Genomic DNA, 22,237 nt, shown 5'->3' with positions numbered 1-22,237 from the left:
TGAAACGGAAACAAGTCGACTAGCAGATATTGAATCCATAATGAATGTGTAAACGTGGTAGGAAATAGCTGAAGGGATGTGGAGTTAATTGAATTAGACAGAGCTGGAGCAACGCTCTAGTGATTTCACTCTGAAACTGCTGCTCACACTAAGACGAGCTGAAGACAAGATCTGCCTGGCTGCTCTCAAAATGATTGTTAGAAAATATTGTGTGCATTTCCATAACGCTGTGGTGTATAGCCTCCCTCCCAGAGTCATTCTGAAGAGGTCTGTAGCCCTGGAATAGAATGCATATTTCTAAACTGCCTTTGTCTTTTTGTCAAAGGAAGAGAGAGCATGTACACAAACTCACATGATGGTATGTTCATTCAAATGAGCACCATCCACTTGTACAGAGCAACTAAATAAAGGTAACTGCCAAAATAAAGGTAACACCAACATGGTGTGTTAATAGGGYGTTGGGCCACCACCAGCCAGAACAGCTTCAGTACACCTTGGGTACCAATGTTCTACAAGTGTCTAACTCTATTGGAGGGATTCGACATTCTCCCACAAAAAAATTCCACTTGTTGATGGTGGTGGAAAATGTCTCAGGAAGCCGCTCCAGAATCTACCATAAGTGTTCAATTTGGTTAAGATCTTGTGACACACACACAACTTCCTATGCTCCTTTGAGACCCCTCTTTTAAAGTCACTGAGATCTCTTCAAGCCATGGTAGCCAAAATAATAACTGGGCATTTTTAAACGTGATGGGATGTTAATTGCTTAATTAACTCAGGAATCACACCTGTGTGGAAGCATCTTCTTTCTATATGCACTATTTTAACATGATCATTTAACCAACGCTCTTCTCGAGTGCCTCCATTTTCATACTGGTCACCCGTGGGAATAGAACACCCAACCCTGGCACTGCAAGAGCCATATTCTTCCAACTGAGCCACACTTTATATCCCTCATTTACTCAAGAGTTTATATTTTGGCAGTTACCTGTACAAACGSAACAATGCTTGGCCTTTCATTTCATCATGTTTGGCGCCATCTCCTGGCAACCTTGTGGTAGATCTGTGGTTTACAGGGAAGTACTTCTGGCTCAGAGTAATCAAACAGACTGAATATTACCAGAGGGGAATATATATGAAAAAAATAAACAGGACAGGGTAATAGACTTTAATCTCCATTCAAAGCACTTGTGTACAGTATTCAAAATGCTGCTTATTTCACAGTTAAAACAAAAGACTACTTGACGCTAGAGCAATGTTTAGAAAAAAAACTCCCTCTATGTACAGTCATTCACATTTGACAGTTCCAAGCAAAGATATTACATTTGATTTTGAAATGTACATATACACATATGCTACAAATGCCAGAGAAGAAATAAGAATAGAGCATTTATACAAGTTTTAAAGAAGCAGACCAGTATTGAGTAAGCTGAAAGTATTATGTTGCTTTTTTACAAACGTTTAAAAACAAAAAAAAAAAATTAACAGTGGTCTTGTTCATTTCAAAATGAAACTCAACAGGGAAACAGACTTGCGTTACGAAGTGTTTTTATGATTCCTTTTTAACATTATAGCGCACGTGTGTAGGCTACAGCTGTACAATTTGACAGTATATTTCAGCACTATTTGTGCACCCTGTGTGATTAAAAACATGGCACGGTCTGCAAACAAGGACAACACACAAACGCAACCCTAACTTGAGTCAAGTGTAAATTAAACCTGGTCAGAAATCCATGCTCAGATGTCAGTAGAGAACTTTCACAAAAGTTGAGCAACTTAACGCGCAACATCTCTCAAGTTAGGATCTGATCGGCAACCACCCATTTATGACCCGTCCTCCCATTTCCCAGTGAAGGAACATAGACCGAACATCTCAGACACTGCAGTCACAGACCCAGAAAACAGACATGTTGATTATCATTAAAACAAAGCCACATCAAAATAAAAGGCAGGCTCAAATCAAAAGCGAACACAAAGTTAAGACAGGCATATACTGTAATGCCTGGCTGACTTCCCAGTTGGTTTCGTCGCTATAGTAGACGGGGTTCACTTAACATGTAGAGGGCTGCACAGGTCAGGAGCGTAGGGTATAGGGAGCGGCATCGGTCTGGAGACTCGCAGCCACTTCCTGAAAGGTGCCTTGAAATGCGGTTCTCACAGGTGCTAGCACCCCATAGGACCACGGCTGCAAGTCTGCAGACTGATACCGTTGGCATGGAAGTGTTGAGTATGAATGAAAAATACAGTCTGTCTTCATCCGAAATAGCCCCCTATTCCCTATACACTGCACCCCTGGTGACCAGCGCCCCATGTCAAAAGTAGTGCACTATGTAGGGTATAGGGTGCTATTTCAGCAGCCTATCAAGAGGTCTCTTCATCCAGGCATCTATGCAGTAACAACATAGACCTGCCCTGACTAACATTGAATCTGTTTTAACACACTCCAAGACCTCCCAGTCAGAAAACAGATGCTCACTTAAATAGGTATAAAACTGCACTTTAAAAAGTAAATATTGTACATTATCAATATTATTATTTGTAAATGGAAAAATACAATGTGCAATTATGTACAAGCAAAAAAAACAAACAAAAATCAGCACTTTGGTATAGGTTGGTTTTTACCTAGTAGATGAACTTTGTGTCGTAAAGAACTTCCAGAACCAAGCAGCACATACATTATAAACACTGTTAGAATCTTTCAGACAAAGATACTTTCAAAGACACTCACTACCAAAGCCATTGGTCCTCCAATCATAGGTCTTACCTCAGTTGTCTCAGAGGCAATTCCAGTAAACCTTGTCAGACAATTCACCCTGAATTTCATTCCGCTGCTCTAACGATCACGACATACATTCAGTCTGAAACTGCCATCCTAGAAGTTGTTTGTGTGACTTCAAAATGAGGGGCGTTGTACAAAACAAATTAATCAGCGATTGAATCGTCTAACAAAATCTAACCAGAGTATCAAAGTTGATAACGTCATCCATGTAGGCCCGGATCTGGCCCAACCCATCAGTTTCTGAGAACGGTCAGAATGCATTCACATTCTAGAAATCATCAGGGAGGGAAGCAAATCCACACTCATCATGGAGAAGAAACTTCAGTTGGCCGGAGTGTTGTGGATGGGTAGCCAGGCAACAATAACCAGATTACGCCTATAACCCTCGACTTAAAATCACTTCCAATGGTGACGCCATTGAACATCAACTCTCCATTGAAAGTGCCTTTTAGTCCAGGATTAGGCTGAGTCTAGCCAAATGCAACTGCCCCATGAGGTTACATGGTAAAACAAAAAGTGAATCTAAACGACTTTATACAGTGAACATAACATAGTCAATGACTAGGGCGCGGAGGGTTTCCGGACCACAAGGCCCCAGGCCCAGAGTTTCTCCTGGTCAGAGTTTTTCCAGGAAATACTCCTGGCCGTCATCATGACGACAACATTTCCCACGAATCAAACTACAGCCCAGTTACGGTAGGGATTGCGGACGTTGTTTCAGTCAGGTGACCAGAATGTAAACCAGATGGATGCCCTCCTGTTTGTTACCTAGGAGAAAGTACGTAAGTGAATCTAACCATTCGACCAACAAATATTTATTGGTGACTATACCAGATGCACCAACACATATTTGTAACTTGCTACATAGCCTCTACCATTAAACCAACCGWTATAATGGTGACTAAATAATCAATGGACCAGCGAGCCCAGACAAGAGATGTATGTATCCAATAGGAATGGCTCGGAGTGAGCCCACACACACTAATATTCCCAGTCAGTCAGCAGCACAACAGAGGAGACAAGTTACAGAGTTGGTCCAGGTCTCCCCTGTTGTGAGTTACCCCTGTGTGCGGGCACAGACTGGGGTGAGAGATGCTACTGGAATGTCACACTGAATTCGCCATACGTTACATGGCACTGCTTTCATTTGGTTGTTCTTAACAAAAATAGCCATGATAGTTTTTTTTCCTTTTTCTTCTTGCATATTTCTAGACATTTTGGAGGACTGGGTCTTAAAGACTTTAGTCTTTATGAAGAAGTGCATGGTTCTAGGCTTCTATAGCGAGCTAGGTAGGGCTCTGTCTGTAGCAGTGATGCTATGGAGTTGGCCCTGTGGAGTGTCAATGGATGGTGAGTCATGGTTTCTAACAGCTATCAGTTCTCAAAAGGGTTCTATGAGTTCTAATATAGTTCTATGAGTTCCCATAGGGTTCTATGAGTTCCCATAGGGTTCTATGAGTTCCCATAGGGTTCTATGAGTTCCCATAGGGTTCTATGAGTCTCTAGTGAGTGCCGAATGAAATCCACAGGAAGCGTGGACTAGGCTCTCTCCGGGTCTTCTTTCCGACACCCCCTAGAGGGCACTCTACGGTGGACATGAGGACCAGATAGGGAGAAGGACTTTTATTCTGGAAAGTTCAGCGCTGCAACTTCTGGCTTCATCTTGAAGTACTGGCTGAAGCGAAGGACTGCGTATCTGAAACGAGCGAGCCAATGTACGTCAACGTTAGTAACAAGATATCAAGTGACACTGTGTCATAAGAAAACAAGATGCTGCGTAAGGGCATAACATCAGAAGGAGGCATTCAGAGTGAAACAAAGTACTCAACAACTTACATTACTACAGAAACTATAAATACGCTATATCTGCTATGGCTGTAATGTCATGTCTTTGAGAGCTTGGGACTATCTGCATTATGGGCAAAATTGAGTTATTGACTAAGCCTTGTTCTGTTCAATGTTATCTACCTATATAGTACTCTAAATACCCCAATTCAAGTTGAAATGAATACAATATAAAAATTGCTGACACCATTCAAACCAACGAGGGCTCGGAACTCTAAAGCCAAGTATCTCAGAACCATATTTTTGCAGATAGAACCTTAGTGCCAAGCTCTCGACTTGTCTCCAGATAAAAACGTACATTTGTGAAGCCACTTACCCCAGGAAGTCAAAATCAATGGTGGAGAACTCTGCCTGAATCAGAGCCCATAGGCCCCAGAAGAAATGAGATGCCTGGAGAAAGGGGGAAATAATGGGGGATAGTCATGTTATTTCATATGGGTCAGTGTTCATAGTCCTGATAGGAATGGAAATATTTAACCAACACCATTGTCACACCAAACACAACAAATCCCATAGTGACAACCAACAAAGGTGTTGTCTACAGCTGAAACAGACCGAAACCAAGGCTACCACTTCTATCTACAGTAAACATACGTGAGTGTAGTTACCAAAGGAGGAGGTAGGGCGAGTCTCAGGTGGTGTTGGGATCATCGCCCAGGAGGGTGCTACTATTGACTGTGCAAAGTGAGAATTCTAGAATGTAGCTTTCCAGGACAAGGAGGCTGCTGTAGTCTCCCTACTTCAAAACCTTATACAGCACGCTTCTGTTGCAGTTTGTTAAGCCTATGGATTTGCAGCCCTACCTCCTATGTATAGCTAATGTATGGATAATAACCCCAGGGACTCTATTGTCCATAACGAGGCTTAAGTCTTCTCATTCGTTGTAGAAATAAGTCAATTGAAGATGTACCTGTGGATGCATTTCAAGGCCTACCTTCAAACTCAGTGCCTCTTTGCTTGACATCATGGGAAAATAAAACAAAATCAGCCAAGACCTCAGAAAAGAAATTGTAGACCTCCACAAGTCTGGTTCATCCTTGGGCGCAATTTCCAAACGCCTGAAGGTAACTAGTTCATCTGTACAAACAATAGTACGCAAGTATAAACACCATGGGACCACGCAGCCGCCATACCGCTCCGGAATGAGACGCGTTCTGTCTCCCAGAGATGAACGTGCTATGGTGTGAAAAATGCAAATCAATCCTAGAACAACAGCAAAGGACCGTGTGAAGATGCTGGAGGAAACAGGTACAAAAGTACCTGTATCCACAGTAAAACGAGTCCTATATCGACATAACCTGAAAGGCCGCTCAGCAAGGAAGAAGCCACTGCTCCAAAACCGCCATAAAAAAGCCAGACTACGGTTTGCAACTGCACATGGGGACAAAGATCGTATTTTTTCCCTCTGATGAAACAAAACTAGAACTGTTTGGCCATAATGACCATCGTTATGTTTGGAGGAAAAAGGGGGTGGCTTGCAAGCCGAAGAACACCATCCCAACCGTGAAGCACGGTGGTGGCAGCATCATGTTGTGGGGGTGCTTTGCTGCAGGAGGGACTGGTGCACAAATGTATTATTAACAAACTATAGTTTTGGCAAGTCGGTTAGGACATCTACTTTGTGCATGACAACTGCATCACTTTGTGCAGTCACAAAATATATGGCATCATGAGGAAAGGAAATGATGTGGATATATTGAAGCAACATCTCAAGACATCAGTCAGGAAGATAAAGCTTGGTCGCAAATGGGTCTCCCAAATGGACAACAACCCCAAGCATACTTCCAAAGTTGCGGCAAAATGGCTTAATGACAACAAAGTCAAGGTATTGGAGTGGCCATCACAAAGCCCTGATCTCAATCCAATAGAACATTTGTGGGCAGAACTGAAAAAGCGCGTGCGAGCAAGGAGGCCTACAAACCTGACTCAGTTACACCACCTCTGTCAGGAGGAATGGGCCAAAATTCATCCAACTTATTGTGGGAAGCTTGTGGAAGGCTACCCAAAACATTTGACCCATTTAAAAGGCAATACTAACAAATACTAATTGAGTGTATGTAAACTTCTGACCCACTGGGAATGTGATTGAAGAAATAAAAGCTGAAATAAATCACTCTCCACTATTATTCTGACGTTTCACATTCTTAAAATAAAGTGGTGATCCTAACTGACCTAAGACAGGGAATTTTTACTAGGATTAAATGTCAGGAATTGTGAAAAACTGAGTTTAAATGTATTTGGCTAAGGTGTATGTAAACCTCCGACTTCAACTGTACCTTCTAGATGTGTCTACGTGTTCAGGGAAACAATCTCTGCTAGGTACCAGGGGAGACAGTTCTGCCCAATAGACTACACTGCCTTAACTATTGATTAAAGGTCCAACCAATTAAACTTGAGCGATTCACCCTAACACACACATCCTTGTGCAATTGATTTGTGCTGGGAACATTGTGTCGTTTCTCTGAAAGGAGTGAGCGGAGAAGAGCGGAGGGGATCACTGCTTGGCCCTTTGACCTGAGAACATCAAACAGACGGAGATGACTGGCATTGAAGATCTCCTTGTGAAAAGCTTCAAAAGAGCCTTTCAACTTTACCTAGGAACGCCCCTGACTGATTTACCTGTGTCAAAGTCTCACTAAACATCGGTCTAATACTTAATCTTGTAAACAAAACTCAGATAAAAATGTGACAAAACGTACGAAGGTTCACCAACTTCGTCTTGGGCGTAAACCACAGATTAACCACGCAAAAAAAGGAGACGTGAACTCACCAGGGAGAAGCGGTTGACCTGTACATAGAGCACCTCCACCTCTGTATCAGTGACCTCTGACCCTTGACCTTTGTGTTCCTTATAGGCCTCCAGGTAGGAGCGCAGCCACTGTAGCTGCAAACTCCGCTCTGGGTAGTGGCTGTAGTCCACCTCATTCAGGCCTACACAGGACACACAAGCGCCAAGTAACAGGTCAAAACACACAAATGCTTAGTACAATGACCAAACACAAGCTTAACACACTGACCATAATAATGTCATTTAGCAGATGCTTTTATCCAAAGCAGTCATATTTTCAGAGTGGTCCTGGGATTTTTATTTATTTAACTAGGCAGGTCAGTTGAACTAATTCTTATTTACAATGACAGCCTAGGAACAGTGGGTTAACTGCCTTGTTCAGGGGCAGAAATACAGATTTTTACTTTGTCAGCTCAAGGATTCGATCCAGCAACCTTTCGGTAACTGGCCCAACACTCTAACCACTAGGCTACCTGCCGGAATAGAACCCACTATCCTGGCATCGCCATGCTCTACCAAGCTACTGAGGACCACAACACATACTGTACAGGCAGCACTTTATAAAATGACCAATCGCACTTGGCAAAGTTACCCCACACACACACACAAACTCTTACCTGCAAATTCATTGAAGTGGTTCCCAATGTCATAGGCTTGGTAATTGTACCCAGCGTATTCGTAGTCAATGAACTTGACATTTTCTGAAAGGAGCAGAGAGAGGAAGGTTTGTTTAGTACAGGAAAAGAGACCAGTCACATTATTAATGATAAAGTTGTGCATTATTAACCCATTATCATCCCTCTCTCTAGTCTAAGTGGTGCTGATGCCTCACTGACAACCTACTGGAAATACTGTAGGCCTCTGGGGTGGAGGAGTAAGAGTTTGCATTTTGAAGGGAAGTGAGAATGTTTAGAGAAAACGAAGTTGACACAAATGCAGATACATACAAAGGCGGCAAACAGACAGACATATAGGCCTAATTGATGCAGACATGCAGTTCGCCTGGTCCCAAACAGGAAAATGTGTTTTAACCGATTCCTCTGACTAGCGTGGTCATGACAGTGGTTGTCATGTTATATAACAGTCAGATGAGTTAGCTAAAAAAAATTACATTCAGATGTAGGATCAGCTTCCACTCAGTTTGAATTTCAAAGTGTTCTGGAAAAAGTTGAGAACTGATATTTTCAAAACAGATTTTATTGTTCTCCTTCTTGGTTTCACTTCAATTTGTTCTGCCATTATGTGGGGTGATCCCAATCCCAATATAGACTACAGGAACCAGTCATGTGATTGGAAAATAGATTGGATTATCCAATTCCGTAGACAAATAGTCTGTTATCAACTTTTTCCAGGAAATCTCCTGATTGGCTTCACAAACAAATTAGCTCACACAGAAGCCATTATATACAGAGGAATAATGTGTCATTTTTACATGTTCAGTTTGTGTTGTTGTTTGGTTCGTGAGATATGTTGTAAATTAACAAGTCAAAATGTGTCATTTAAAAAAGTAAGGATGTCTATATTACTTTCAACAGTTTATATTGGGTTGGTTTGGCTCATATGCCATTGTGGAACTTGCAGTGGAATTGATTGGGTAAAAGGTTACGCGCTGAGAAAGTGATTGTGGTGGAAAGATGGAAACAGAGGCACCATGCAGAAGGAATGTGGTGTTGGGAGGTAGAGAGATGCAACACTGCCCTCTAGCGAAGAAACAGTGTACTGCATGAGGGGATGTCAACATACAAAGCCTTACCCCCAAATCTAACTAGAAAGAGCTGTTTTAACTCTCTCCCGGGCAACAAAAAAATTACACTTTCAAATGCTTTAGGGTCTTTATCCTTTTAGCATTTGATTTACTATGCAGGTCATATTCAGGAGTGCTTGTTGAAGCACCCTAAATTCCAAATGATGTGTGTTTGTCACAGTACAGTTTCACATACAGTGTGTGTATGAGTGTTTTGGTGTGTGTTTCTGAGGTTGACTTAGTAAAGACACGTGAGATGGTTACCGGACGCCGGGCGGTCCTAGCAGGACACAACAGAACACCTCCAGTCAGTGGCTAGTAGCCCTGTACAGCAGACGAAAAGGTTTGGGCAAACTCACATCCAATCACACACACACAGACAGACACAAACACACACTCTCTCACACATTCACACACAACCAGTCACACAAACTGCAGAAACTGCCAAGTCTCTCCTCTCCTTCGGTCTCTCACACTAAGCTAAACTCTGATTGGTCCACGTGGGACCCAATGGCACGACACCTCCCTGCTCCTATGTAAATGAGATAATTGAGTGGCTTCCTGTTGTAAGCTAAGCACCACAGGTTTGAGTCTCAGGGACTTGGGGAAGAATTTGACTACTTCTCTCCCTTCATCACCTGACTCGACAGAGCAGAAAGATAAACAGAGCGATGAGGCCCTGGGAAAAAAAGGGAGGACACTGTTATTCAGCTGAATGAGAAACAATCCTGCTCTCTTATTGGGTGAACTGAAATGACTCTTGTAAACATCTTAAATCAGTTTCCCTAACCTTTCACTTTCGTCAGTTTCAGAGGGTAAAGCGTTTGTGTTATTGTTGGAAGGAAGAGGCTTCCCTCTGCTCTCACAGAGCGAGAGAGCGAGAGCGAGAGAGAGAGCAAGAGAGCAAGAGAGAGAGAGCGAGAGAGAGAGAGAGCGAGAGAGAGCGAGAGCGAGAGAGAGCGAGAGCAAGAGCAGGAGCGAGAGCCGAGAGCAGAGCGAAGAGAGAGCGAGCGAGCGAGAGAGCGAGAGCGAGAGCGAGCGAGAGCGAGCGAGAGCGAGAGAGAGCGAGAGAGAGAGAGAGAGAGCGAGAGAGAGCGAGAGAGAGCGAGAGAGAGCGAGAGAGAGCGAGAGAGAGCGAGAGAGAGCGAGAGAGAGCGAGAGAGAGCGAGAGAGAGCGAGAGAGAGCGAGAGAGAGCGAGAGAGAGCGAGAGAGAGCGAGAGAGAGCGAGAGAGAGCGAGGAGAGAGCGAGAGAGAGCGAGAGAGAGCGAGAGAGAGGAGAGAGCGCGAGAGAGCGAGACGGAGAGAGCGCAGAGAGCGCGAGAGAGCGGAGAGAGGCGAGAGAGCGAGAGAGAGAGCGAGAGAGAGAGCGAGAGAGAGAGCGAGAGAGAGAGCGAGAGAGAGCGAGAGAGCGAGAGAGCGACAAGAGACAGAACTAAAACTGTCGCTGAGAGACTGTGGTTGAAAGAGCTGTGTGCTCTGCCTACACTTTAACTGTAGCTAGTTATGTTTACTGTGATTCTGTTTTGTTATTGCTGAAGCTTGAGATTTCCCTCTCCTCCCTCTCATAAAACAGAACAGAGCAACCCTGTCACCATGTAAGCCAGGTGTGGTCTAGCACTGTTTGGATAACAGTATGGTAAAGAGCTAGCACTGCAAGAGTCATCAGTCACTGAGTGAAAGTAATAAGAGCAAATGGTGCACTGAGCTAGCTAACACAGAGCGGCCAGTCACTGTCTGAGTGAAAGGAGTGAGGTAGCGCCTACTGCTGCTCTGAGCGGAGAGCTGTGGCGTTGAACAGTGGTGTGTTCTGAACTGGGTCTGCCTGTCTGTCAACCCTCCCTCTGGCTGGCCAGCCGCTCCCGCCTGTCACTCCTAGGAGAGAAAAGCTGGGCACAAGGAGCTGTGAGATCACCCCCCCTTGCTGAACAGATCAGCGAAGGGGTAAAACAGCGCTCTCCCTCAATCCCATGGTTTCTCAGATAAAAATCAGCTGAATCCCCCCTCACCTTAGCCTCAGGTAAGAATGCTCTCCCCCTCACCTTAGCCTCAGGTAAGAATGCTCTCCCCCTCACCTTAGCCTCAGGTAAGAATGCTCTCCCCCTCACCTTAGCCTCAGGTAAGAATGCTCTCCCCCTCGACCCTCAGGTAAAAACACACCACTCCCTCTGCAACCATTGGCCACCTGGCAGGTCTGGTCTGAGAGACCATTTCTACTTGCATCCGCTTTGAACACGGGCGGCCGTTAGTACCAAAGGCATTCACAACACAAACAAAACAGCATTCCCAAAGGACCACAAATAAAAACATGTATAGATGAAAATTAAAATGGGCTACGGAGCTCCCTCCCTTCCCACCCTTAGCTAGCATGACATGATGGGCAAAGCCTGTCGGCTCTGTGATGGTAGTTGACTACACAAGATGCACTAAAGCCAGGGCCCTGTTCAGTAGAGCAAAACAGGAGAAAACACTTTGAAACAGAAACCAAAATAAGCCAATTTAACAAGTTTGGGTACTTCATACCTCCTAGGCTTCACAATGTTCTCTCAAATGTTTTACCTACTGAACACTATGGTCAGTCCTTCCTGTGGTTTGTGACTGGGAGAATGCCGTGCAAAGCAGTAGTGCAGTGCCTCAAATCTATTTTAACTCCAGAACTAAACAAATTCAATTTCTCCTCATTTCTCTTCAATGTGGAAAATCTGAATTTCAGTCGACTTCCTGAATGGACTTAATTTAAAAATGGAATTGACCCCAAACTCTGGTGCAGTATATGAAATCAGGCCTACCTGTGACTGGGTAGTGGTGGACAGTACAATAGTAGCTAGGTGCAGTGCAGTATGTTTGGGCATGCAGGGTGAGACTCACCTCCTTCCTGATTATAGATTATGTTCTTACACAGCAGGTCGTTGTGGCAGAGGACTACAGGAGAGCCCAGCACAGACAGACTCTGCTGCATCCACACCATCTCTTCCCTCAGTCGCCTTCGACTAGGCACCTCACTGTTTAACCTGGGGATGGAGGGAGAGGGTGGAGGCAGAACGAGAGAAAGGAGGAAAGAGAGAGATTACACTTTACAGAAGTACACAGGGAAAGAAGTAGGTGTTGCGATCTCAGAGGTACAGTAGTATTGTTCCATATCGGACCAATAAAAGAAGAGGGTTGGAATCTACTAGAAAACAGACATCAGTCAAGAGTAAACTCATTAATACATCATCTCAGATCAATAAAATACGACTGCATAGAGGAGTCTTTTATAGGCTTGAAACTCCAAGCATAGTGCATAATTTCCAATCCACATGACTTTATTAAAGCCGTCAACATACCGAACTAAAAAACGGTATTTTTTATGTAACTAGGCAACCGTACATATTGTTCATGAATTGTGGGTGTGGTTTGACAACATACCGAACTAAAACGGTACAGTATTTTTTATTTAACTAAGCAACCGTACATATTGTTCATGAATAGTGGGTGTGGTTTGAGTGACAGAGGGCTCGTCCTCTTCAGGTAAACACACCTGGTGAAACTGTGAGGAATGGCAGACACTCACTGTGCAACCGCTCAGGCATGCCAGAGGTCAGAGGTCACAGGACAAGCATCTCTCATATAACGCTAGTGTTCCATTCAGGAGCTTCCTGATGGAAAGTTCCAGACTAGAGCCCCGGGGAGTTTCCTCATCACTATGTAAACAGACCTTACCTAGAAAAACTCCTGGCCCCATTAATGTCATAAAGTAGGAAATAGGTGGAGGAAAAATATTCAAGCATCAATAATATGTTTTATAACTTTAAAAAGGTATTGATGAGAAACCTCCAACAGATTTCATGTGTCCCTACTAAGATATCGCAGTCCTCCTACCTAGACCTTGACTATGTCTCAATATCTCAACTAGCATACTATTTCAGGGTGCATGGCATGAATACACCAACACAGGCCTTCATACTCCGTACCATGCACGTTTGGATATTGGGACCCAGTTAATTTCTTTATCTACACCACTCACCTCATGTTCATCTCTGGGTCTTGGAAGAACTTGGGCACCAGGGCGAAGTACTTGCCCATTGTCAGCCACAGGTCTGACTGGGGCACCCATCCGTTGTGAGCATGTATGGCATGGTACTTAGACAGCTGCCTCGCGATGAGCCTGTAGGGTGGTGGAAGCGATGTGAGTTGGCGATAGGGAGTTTTGAGAGGAGGGACCAAATTCTAGAGGCCAAGACTGTAAAACTCTTACTTCAGTATTGGCTTATACACTAGAGGCCATATTTGTAAAGAATACCATATGTTAATGAAAGTCAGGTCATAGGAGAAACCCAAGACTGTCAACTCACTAAGCTTAAGGTGAGTTTACACCTACAGGTGAGGTGTACCTGATATTGGACACATGTGAACTGAATGCATAGCCCTGGAGCGCTTGGGCTTTAGAGAAAGAACAGGTTAGCTAAAGAATGGTTCTGTGAGCATAGATTCAGGATGAGCTTTCAATCACACTTCTGACCTGTAACTGTCTATGTCCCATGTTTCTACTGCTAGGAATGTTCCTCGAGGGAACAAGTCACATAACCTTTCCTTAATGACTCACCCATATATTAGGCACAGACGCACCACACCTTACATGACATTGCCAAAGACTATGGAATGTGTAAAGTGCAGGTGCACTGTGGTTTCACCTGAAAATGAATTCAAAGGTGTGGTGTATGTAGAGCACKGTGTGTGTAGTGTGGGAGTAGTTCTGCTAAGATTAGGGCCTGGTAGTTGTACTGAACGAGGTGGGCTATCTGTCGCTGTACCTGGACGTGGGCAGGCTCCGGATGTGTTCCGGTTCCAGTGCCTGGCCCTGTAGGAACTCATAGCAGAGGCCGTTGTTGAAGGTACAGTAGAGGCGCGGGGCGCAGCGGTGTGCGTGGAGCGTCCGGAAACTCTTCACCTCGTTCTCCCGGTCCACAAACAGCTCCGTCTTGTTGCCATAGATACGCACCAGGACCACATCCTGCATGACCCCGCCCACGTAGCAGCCCAGCAACTTATTGGTGATTCCATCTGTGAAGAACTGATAGAGGAAAAAGAGATGATTGGTAGACAAATTGCAATTGGGTATCATCATCATCACATCCAATGCCTCAGTATAAAATAAATATATAAACTCCTCTCACTGTCAACTGCGTTTATTTTCAGCAAACTTAACATGTGTAAATACTTGTATGAACATAACAAGATTCAACAACTGAGACAAACTGAACAAGTTCCACAGACATGTGACTAACAGAAATTGAATAATGTGTCCCTGAACAGAACAAAGGGGGGGGTCAAAATAAAAACTAACAGTCAGTATCTGGTGTGGCCACCAGCTGCATTAAGTACTGCAGTGCATCCTCCTCCTCGTGGACTGCACCAGATTTGCCAGTTCTTGCTGTGAGATGTTACCCCACTCTTCCACCAAGGCACCTGCAAGTTCCCAGACATTTCTGGGGGGAATGGCCTACGCCTTCACCTTCCAATCCAAGAGGTCAGACGTACTCAATGGGATTGAGATCCGGGCTCTTTGCTGGCCATGGCAGAACACTGACATTCCTGTCTTGCAGGACATCATGCTGGTGGCATCGTCATGCCGGAGGGTCATGTCAGGATGAGCCTGCAGGAAGGGTACCACATGAGGGAGGAGGATGTCTTCCCTGAAACGCACAGCGTTGAGATTGCCTGCTTTGACAACAAGCTCAGTCCGATGATGCTGTGAGACACCGCCCCAGACCATGACGGATCCTTCACCTCCAAACCAATCCAGAGTACAGGCCTCGGTGTAACGATAAACGCGAATCTGTCAATCACCCCTGGTGGGACAAAACAGTAAMTCGTCAGTGAAGAGCACTTCTTGCCAGTCCTGTCTGGTCCAGCGACGGTGGGTTTGTGCCCATAGGCGATGTTGCCGGTGATGTAAGGCAGGTCCTCACCAGACAACAGGCCTACAAGCCCTCAGTCCAGCTTCTCTCAGCCTATTGCGGACAGTCTGAGCACTGATGGAGGGATTGTACATTCCTGGTGTAACTCGGGCAGTTGTTGTTGCCATCCTGTACCTGTCCTGCAGGTGTGATGTTCAGATGTACCAATCCTGTGCAGGTGTTGTTACACGTGGTCTGCTACTGCGAGGATGATCAGCTGTCCATCCTGTCTCCCTGTAGCGCTGTCTTAGGCGTGTCACAGTACGGATATTGCAATTTATTGCCCTGGACACATCTGCAGACCTCATGCCTCCTTGCATCATGCCTAAGGCACGTTCACACAGATGAGCAGGGGCCCTGGGCATCTTTCTTTTGGTGTTTTTCAGAGTCAGTAGAAAGGCCTCTTTAGTGTCCTAAGTTTTTATAACTGTGACCTTAATTGCCTACCATCTGTAAGCTGTTAGTGTCTTAACGACCGTTCCACAGGTGCATGTTCATGAATTGTTTATGGCTCATTGAACAAGCATGGGAAACAGTGATTAAACCCTTTACAATGAAGATCTGTGAAGTTATTTGGATTTTTACAAATTATCTTTGAAAGACAGGATCCTGAAAAAGGGATGTTTCTTTTTTTGCTGAGTTTATTTAGGACAATTCACTCCGTTATTTATAGGCTTATGTTCAGTCATGCAGGTTTTCATAACAGGGATGGCTATAGGCCCCTATTATATAGCAGATTTACTACAGGTACAGTTGACTTCCTGTCAGGTAGGCAGCTTTCTTATCTTTCTATTAATACTACAGATGAGGACCTTTCTAAATACGAATATGCCATAAAGCGTGGCCCTCTGGACCTCTACCATCCTCTAACAGTATGCTGCCACCTACTGTAGTATAATTTTCATCCTGGGACTGAACTCTATGGTTCCTTTTATAGGTTGTCAATTGATTTCAGATCTGATGGAAAAACAAAAGGACCCCAGAATGCATTGATTGAAAAGAGGAATTCTCTGGGTGGGTTTAAACCCAATGGTTGTTTTCATCCCCAATGCAAACTGGAACATTTCTGGAGGGGGGGGGGGGGGGGGGGGGGGGGGGGGGGGGGGGGCAGGCATTCCACCCCTAATCGCATACACTATCAGGGATTGACCATGAGCGTAGAGGCACGTCCGGAATTTTATTTTGCAGAAGCAAGCAATGGCTGGCATGTGCTGAGTCCTTGCTTTGTGAATGAAAATAGGCAGGGTGGTTGTGTGTGTGTGTGTCTACACCTGCCCACAACACCCCCCCTAGAGCTGTGTTTACATAGAGAAACCACACCCCCATTGTGTTCATCAAGATGACCACTCCCACCCCCTTCAATTATGTTTTTATTTAGGAGGCGGAAACTGAAATTGTCCCAATTGTGCCACTCTTGTATGGTCACCGAGTCTTACCATACCGCCCGTTTTTACGATCAGCATGCATGACAGGCTTGTTCTATTTGTTTACATAAGCTAGGTGGTGTAAACCTGTGTGGTGGGTTAGTGAATGTTTGTCATGAACAAACCACATGACTAGTGAGTCATAAGACCAGTTAATGGAAAACCCAATTTCCTGATGCAAATTGCCAACTAGGCTATGTTTCCATTCTCAGAAGTGTGTTCACCATTTAGACTAGCCCAACTTTAATCACGAAGAGCCCGGGAGAAACTCGGACTACCTTGTTACTCGGTTGGGAATTGCCAAGGACCTCACAATACGATATCATATCTTCAAGATAAAATAATAAATAACACTAACAATCCTCAAAATTGTATTAGTCTTAGCAGAAGTCCCAGAGAATCCCTCCCTTCTGACCACAGCTCTCCCCAAAACAGTTACAGTGCACAAAACAGACCAGGCAAAAATTCATCCTTTTAAACCTCCCGTGGTCCCTTTGCCAAGTACCTCAACTCCTCCAGAGCTGAGCTCAGACTAGAGCTTTTTAATTTTTTTATGAACCTCCGACTCGCTATGTGGAGATACTTAAAAAATGTAAACTCATAAACCCTTAGAGTACCTGTTTGTCCTCTGTCGTTGCGTACCTTTGTTTGCTGAAATCCATACTTTTTAATAAAATGTTAATCAAATAAAACCACAGACCGTTCCTTGTTGAGATTCAATTGGCACATGTGCATTCGCTGTTGTGGCAATGAATGCAAATGCAGTGTTCCTCAAGTGCGACACTTAAAGGGACATTTCTTAACTGTTCAACTTCATCTCCAGCACGACCCCAACATCCACATACAGTGCATTCAGAAAGTATTCAGACCCCTTGACGTTTCCCACATTTTGTTACATTATAGCCATATTCTAAAATGATTAAATATTCCCCCCCCCCCCCTCAATCTACACACAATACCCCATAATAACAAAACAAAAACATGTTTACAGAATTTTTGCAAATGTATTATAAATGTGTTTTTTTTTTTATATCACATAAGACCCTTTACTCCGTACTTTGTTGAAGCTGCTTTGGTAGCGATTACATCCTCAAGTCTTCTTGGGTATGACGTTACAAGCTTGGCACACCTGTATTTGGGGAGTTTCTCCCATTCTTCTCTGCAGATCCTCTCAAGCTCTGTCAGGCTGGATGGGGAGCGTAGCTGCACAGTTATTTTCAGGTCTCTCAAGAGATGTTCGATCCGGTTCAAATCCGAGCTCTGGATGGGCCACTCAAGGACATTGAGACTTTTCCTGGCACCACTCGAGTTGTCTTGGCTGTGTGCTTAGGGTCGTTATCCTGTTGGGAGGTGAGCCTTTACCCCAGACTGAGGTCCTGAATGCTCTGGAACAGGTTTTCGTCAAGGATCTCTGTACTTTGCTCTGTTCATCTTTCCCACAATCCTGACTAGCCTCCCAGTCCCTGCCGCTGAGAAACATCCCCACAGCATGATGCTGCCACCACCATGCTTCACCGTAGGGATGGTGCCAGGTTTCCTCCAAACGTGACGCTTGGCATTCAGGCCAAAGAGTTCAATCTTGGTTTCATCAGACCAGAGAATCTTGTTTCTCATGGTCAGAGTCCTTTAGCAGGCTGTCATGTGCCTTTTACTGAGGAGTGGCTTCAGTCTGGCCACTCTACCATAAAGGTCTGATTGGTGGAGTGCTGCAGAGATGGCTGTCCTTCTGGAAGGTTCTCCCATCTCCACAGAGGAACTCTGCAGCTCTGTCAGAGTGATCATCGGGTTCTTGGTCACCTCCCTGACCAAGGTCCTTCTCCCCCGATTGCTCACTTTGGCCAGGCAGYCAGCTCCAGGAAGAGTCTTGGTGGTTCCAAACTTCTTCCATTTAAGAATGATGGAGGCCACTGTGTTCTTCAGACCTTCAATGTTGTAATGTTTTGGTACCATCCCCCAGATCTGTGCCTCGACACAATCCTGTCTCACAGCTCTACGGACAATTCCTTCAACCCCATGGATTGGTTTTTGCTCTGACATACACTGTCAACAGTGGGGATCTTATACAGACAGGTGTGTGCCTTTCCAAATCATGTCCAATTAATTTAATTTACCACAGGTGGACTCAAATAAAGTTGTAGAAACATCTCAAGACTGATCAATGGAAACAGGATGTACCTGAGCTCAATTGAGTCTCATAGCAAAGGGTTGAATTTTTATGTAAATACAGTATTTTTCTTTATGATATATATATATATATATATATATATATATATATTTGCACAAATTTATAAAAACCTGTTTTCGCTTTGTCATAATGGGATATTGATGAGGGGAAAAAAATATTTTATCAATTTTGGAATAAGGCTGTAACATAAGAAAATGTGGAAAAAGGGGTCTGAATACTTCCCGAATGCACTGTATGTGAAAATTGTGCATTTCTACATTTTGTAGTAAAAAAACAGTAAAATAAGAGTATCCAATGACATTATCCAATTAGTAGACAATGCCTACTCATAATTGGTTAAAATCATATTTTCACAGATGTTGATGGGGTGGTGTTGAATATGAAGTGAAAAAATTGACATTTTCCTTTAAAGGTGCGCTATGCATTAATCACTCCACCTTTTCCTGGTTGCTAAAATTTTAATAGTTCACTTAATGTGACAAAACAAGCACGTATAGTGTAGAGTCATTGTACCATCTAAACCGCTGTGAAATCTATTTTCCATAACCCCCCAAAAATAATTTATCCGTTTGAAGCTGGTGTACAAAACAAAGTAAAATAATCAAAAACCAAACTTAGKAACGGAAAGCATAGAAAAAGTGCACATAGAACACTACCACTTTCAATGAAAATGACAGATCTATAAAACTCACATTTCTATGTGAATTTAGTCAGGTTGCCCAAAAAGTGACATACTGCAACTTTAAAAGGAGAGTCATTTTAGGTTGTAATTACATGATTGGTTTAAGTCATTAAACTATTGATTAAAAAAATATTTGCCCACTTTATAATATAATAATTAATGCATAATGTAATAATGAGCCAAAACTATTGCTTTGTTTGGCATATTTATTAAATTATCAGCATGCATTACATTATAAATGCAAACGTTATAAAATTAGTAGGAGCCCATTACATTATTGGTAGTTATTACATTATCAGTTGCTACAGGGTTTAAGAATTTACAATTTTAAAGAATCAAAGCATATACTCAAGAGTCGGAGGTTAATTTAAAAAGAAAACTTGTCTGCTTACCTCATTCATAGATGCGAACTACTTTAGTGCCCATTGGTGATAGGTGAAGTTTTGCTGCAATATGCAACTTTTTGGGCGACCCCATTAAATGTACACAGAAATGTGCGTTATAGTTCTGTCAGTCTACGACGCGGTAGATCTGTTCTATGTGCGCTATTTCTATGCTTCCCGTTTTTTCCTTTTGTACACCAGCTTCAAACAGCTGAAAATACAATATTTTTGGTTATGGAAAATAGATTTCACAGCGGTTTTAGGTAGTACAATGACTACACTATACGTGCTTGTTTTGTCAACAACCAGGAAATGGTTGAGCGATTTCTGCATAGTACATCTTCACGAGTCCCAACTCTTGCTCTAGTCTAAACAATAACACGCATCGTTACGGCAGTACTGTTTTGGAAAGAATAAGGRACGTATCGTTCATATCAGCGAGTAATGAATATAGATACATTACTACACACATTTATAGGGTTAGTCTTCCCACACGGCTATATCTCCACGTTACAGCGCTTGTTTACGGAAGATGTCGCCACCTGTGCTAATTAGCCGTCTAGCGTGCTCCGAACACCAGCGTGTAAGCTAACAGGAGAGGAAGTGTAGTTCCGTCAACTGGAGGCAGGCATTGAATGGATCGGTGCAAAACGGCTACAGTAAGTAGCTCTATTTTATTTTAAAGTGTATTTATCTCTGACATTAAAAGACAAGGGGTATATCAGAATGATTATAAAACTTTTTCGAAGGCGATGATTGACGTTTTTAAAACGTTAAAACACAGCGTCGGAATTGTAGTTTACACGGCCCCAAATGTGGGCGAATGTAATGTGGCTGAAGGGTTTTGAAGAGCTAGTCTGCGCTCAGCTCCTTGTTGGAGTTGAGGTAACGCTACTTGGCAACCAGTCCCACTACTCAATCATAGATTCCTGGAAGTTGTATCTAGTCTTGCAATCGTAGAATGGCACTTAAAATTAAAATGACATAARAAAATTGGCACCAGATCAAATGCATAGCTGGCTAGTTGTGTTTTGTGCATGATGACGCCTATAATATCCTTGAATTTGATAGATACTTTGTTGCAATCTCCTGACGTGATACAGAACGGACAGTGAGTTACTTACTGATTTTACTAGATCAGGCAAACTACGTCAAGCAAAAGGCCTATGAATTCTACTGCCTCGATACATTCGYCAATCGGCTGGTTTGAATGCTACACTGTTGCTAGCTAGCAAGTTGACGCAGCTTCTATTTAAAACGGCGCAACACCTCCAGTTTCAGAATTATGTAATAGCTGCCTGGTAAGCAGTATGCGACAGATGACGACTGACTAGTCTCTTACGGTCATCGTAGAAACATGTTAGAAATTAATACGTCGAATGTGACAAGTGTAATACCTTCATTTTGACCTCGGATGGTTTCCAAAACGGTCTCAGTTCCTTGATTAGTCTCAATGCACCAGATCTGTAATCGTTCTCGTCTAATGTGACATCTATTTTGGGTACAGCGGGAGCCTCGTCGGGTACATGAATGTAGTTGGCCATAATGAAAGGTTCCGTCTAAATTGACAAGAAGTTCACTGTAGGCGGCTGCAAATGCGTTTGTATGAACTCTTGCTTGGCTGCGGAGGTTAAAAATCTACTCGCTTCTAGTGCGGCAACGCCTCTCAGAAAATCCCACCCATAAAAATGACCGATTTGCAGTGCATACTGGGAAATTCGTGACTCACCAATCGCCATCAACCTTCTTATGATGGTCTAAAATGTCAGCCATTTTAGTAAGGGAGTAAATCAACCATGGTTCGCCAGTGCTGTGATAATATATTGTGTAAAACAATGAATTCGAACCGTATATGCACTGCATGTTTGTTAGAGGAATGCCAGCCAGTTTTAGAGGAATGATTCCATCATTTTTTTGAGTTAACTGCCAATATATTTACATTTACATTTTACATTTACATTTAGCAGACGCTCTTATCCAGAGCGACTTACAAATTGGTGCATTCACCTTATGATATCCAGTGGAACAACCACTTTACAATAGTGCATCTAACTCTTTTAAGGGGGGGGGGGGGGGGGTTAGAAGGATTACTTTATCCTATCCTAGGTATTCCTTAAAGAGGTGGGGTTTCAGGTGTCTCCGGAAGGTGGTGATTGACTCCGCTGACCTGGCGTCGTGAGGGAGTTTGTTCCACCATTGGGGTGCCAGAGCAGCGTTCCATTTAAACAATGCAGTCAATCCACAGCCTTACACTGGCCTAAATTACATTTGAGTCATATAGCAGACACTCTTATCCAGAGCGACTTACAGTAGTGAGTGTATACATTTACTACTGTTTTTCGTACTGGTCTCCAGTGGGAATCGAACACTCCAAGCACCATGCTCTACCAACTGAGCTAAATCAGTTGATGATAGGACTTAGACAAATTGTAAATGCAACAAGTAGGCCTACTGATATTGTATTATATAA

The 22,237-nt window shown here is 43.5% G+C and overlaps 1 protein-coding gene across 1 annotated transcript; it reads right to left on the bottom strand.

The window, feature by feature from the left end:
• Nucleotides 1-1,154: 1,154 nt before the first annotated feature.
• Nucleotides 1,155-21,451, bottom strand: LOC112072656 (ethanolamine kinase 1). The gene is made up of 8 exons (XM_024140046.2): nucleotides 21,165-21,451; nucleotides 13,948-14,207; nucleotides 13,161-13,301; nucleotides 12,023-12,165; nucleotides 8,030-8,113; nucleotides 7,395-7,555; nucleotides 4,941-5,014; nucleotides 1,155-4,475 (listed from the first exon to the last, which is right to left on the bottom strand). The coding sequence occupies exons 1-8, from the start codon at nucleotides 21,309-21,311 to the stop codon at nucleotides 4,403-4,405; spliced, it is 1,083 nt and encodes a 360-aa protein (XP_023995814.1). The 5' UTR covers nucleotides 21,312-21,451; the 3' UTR covers nucleotides 1,155-4,402.
• Nucleotides 21,452-22,237: the final 786 nt, after the last annotated feature.

Source organism: Salvelinus sp. IW2-2015, unplaced genomic scaffold, assembly GCF_002910315.2.
Source record: "Salvelinus sp. IW2-2015 unplaced genomic scaffold, ASM291031v2 Un_scaffold1991, whole genome shotgun sequence".
Taxonomy (NCBI): domain Eukaryota; kingdom Metazoa; phylum Chordata; class Actinopteri; order Salmoniformes; family Salmonidae; genus Salvelinus; species Salvelinus sp. IW2-2015.
Note: the sequence above shows the minus strand (reverse complement) of the source record. Positions and strands in the feature narration are given on the sequence as shown.

Coding starts and splice junctions, on each gene's coding strand:
- LOC112072656 (XM_024140046.2), bottom strand. CDS start 21,311: ATGGCCAACTACATTCATGTACCCGACGAGGCTCCCGCTGTACCCAAA. Junction 13,302..13,947: donor CGGAGCCTGCCCACGTCCAG/GTACAGCGACAG, acceptor ACCACCCTACAG/GCTCATCGCGAGGCAGCTGT. Junction 8,114..12,022: donor AATCTATAATCAGGAAGGAG/GTGAGTCTCACC, acceptor TGCTCCTTTCAG/AAAATGTCAAGTTCATTGAC.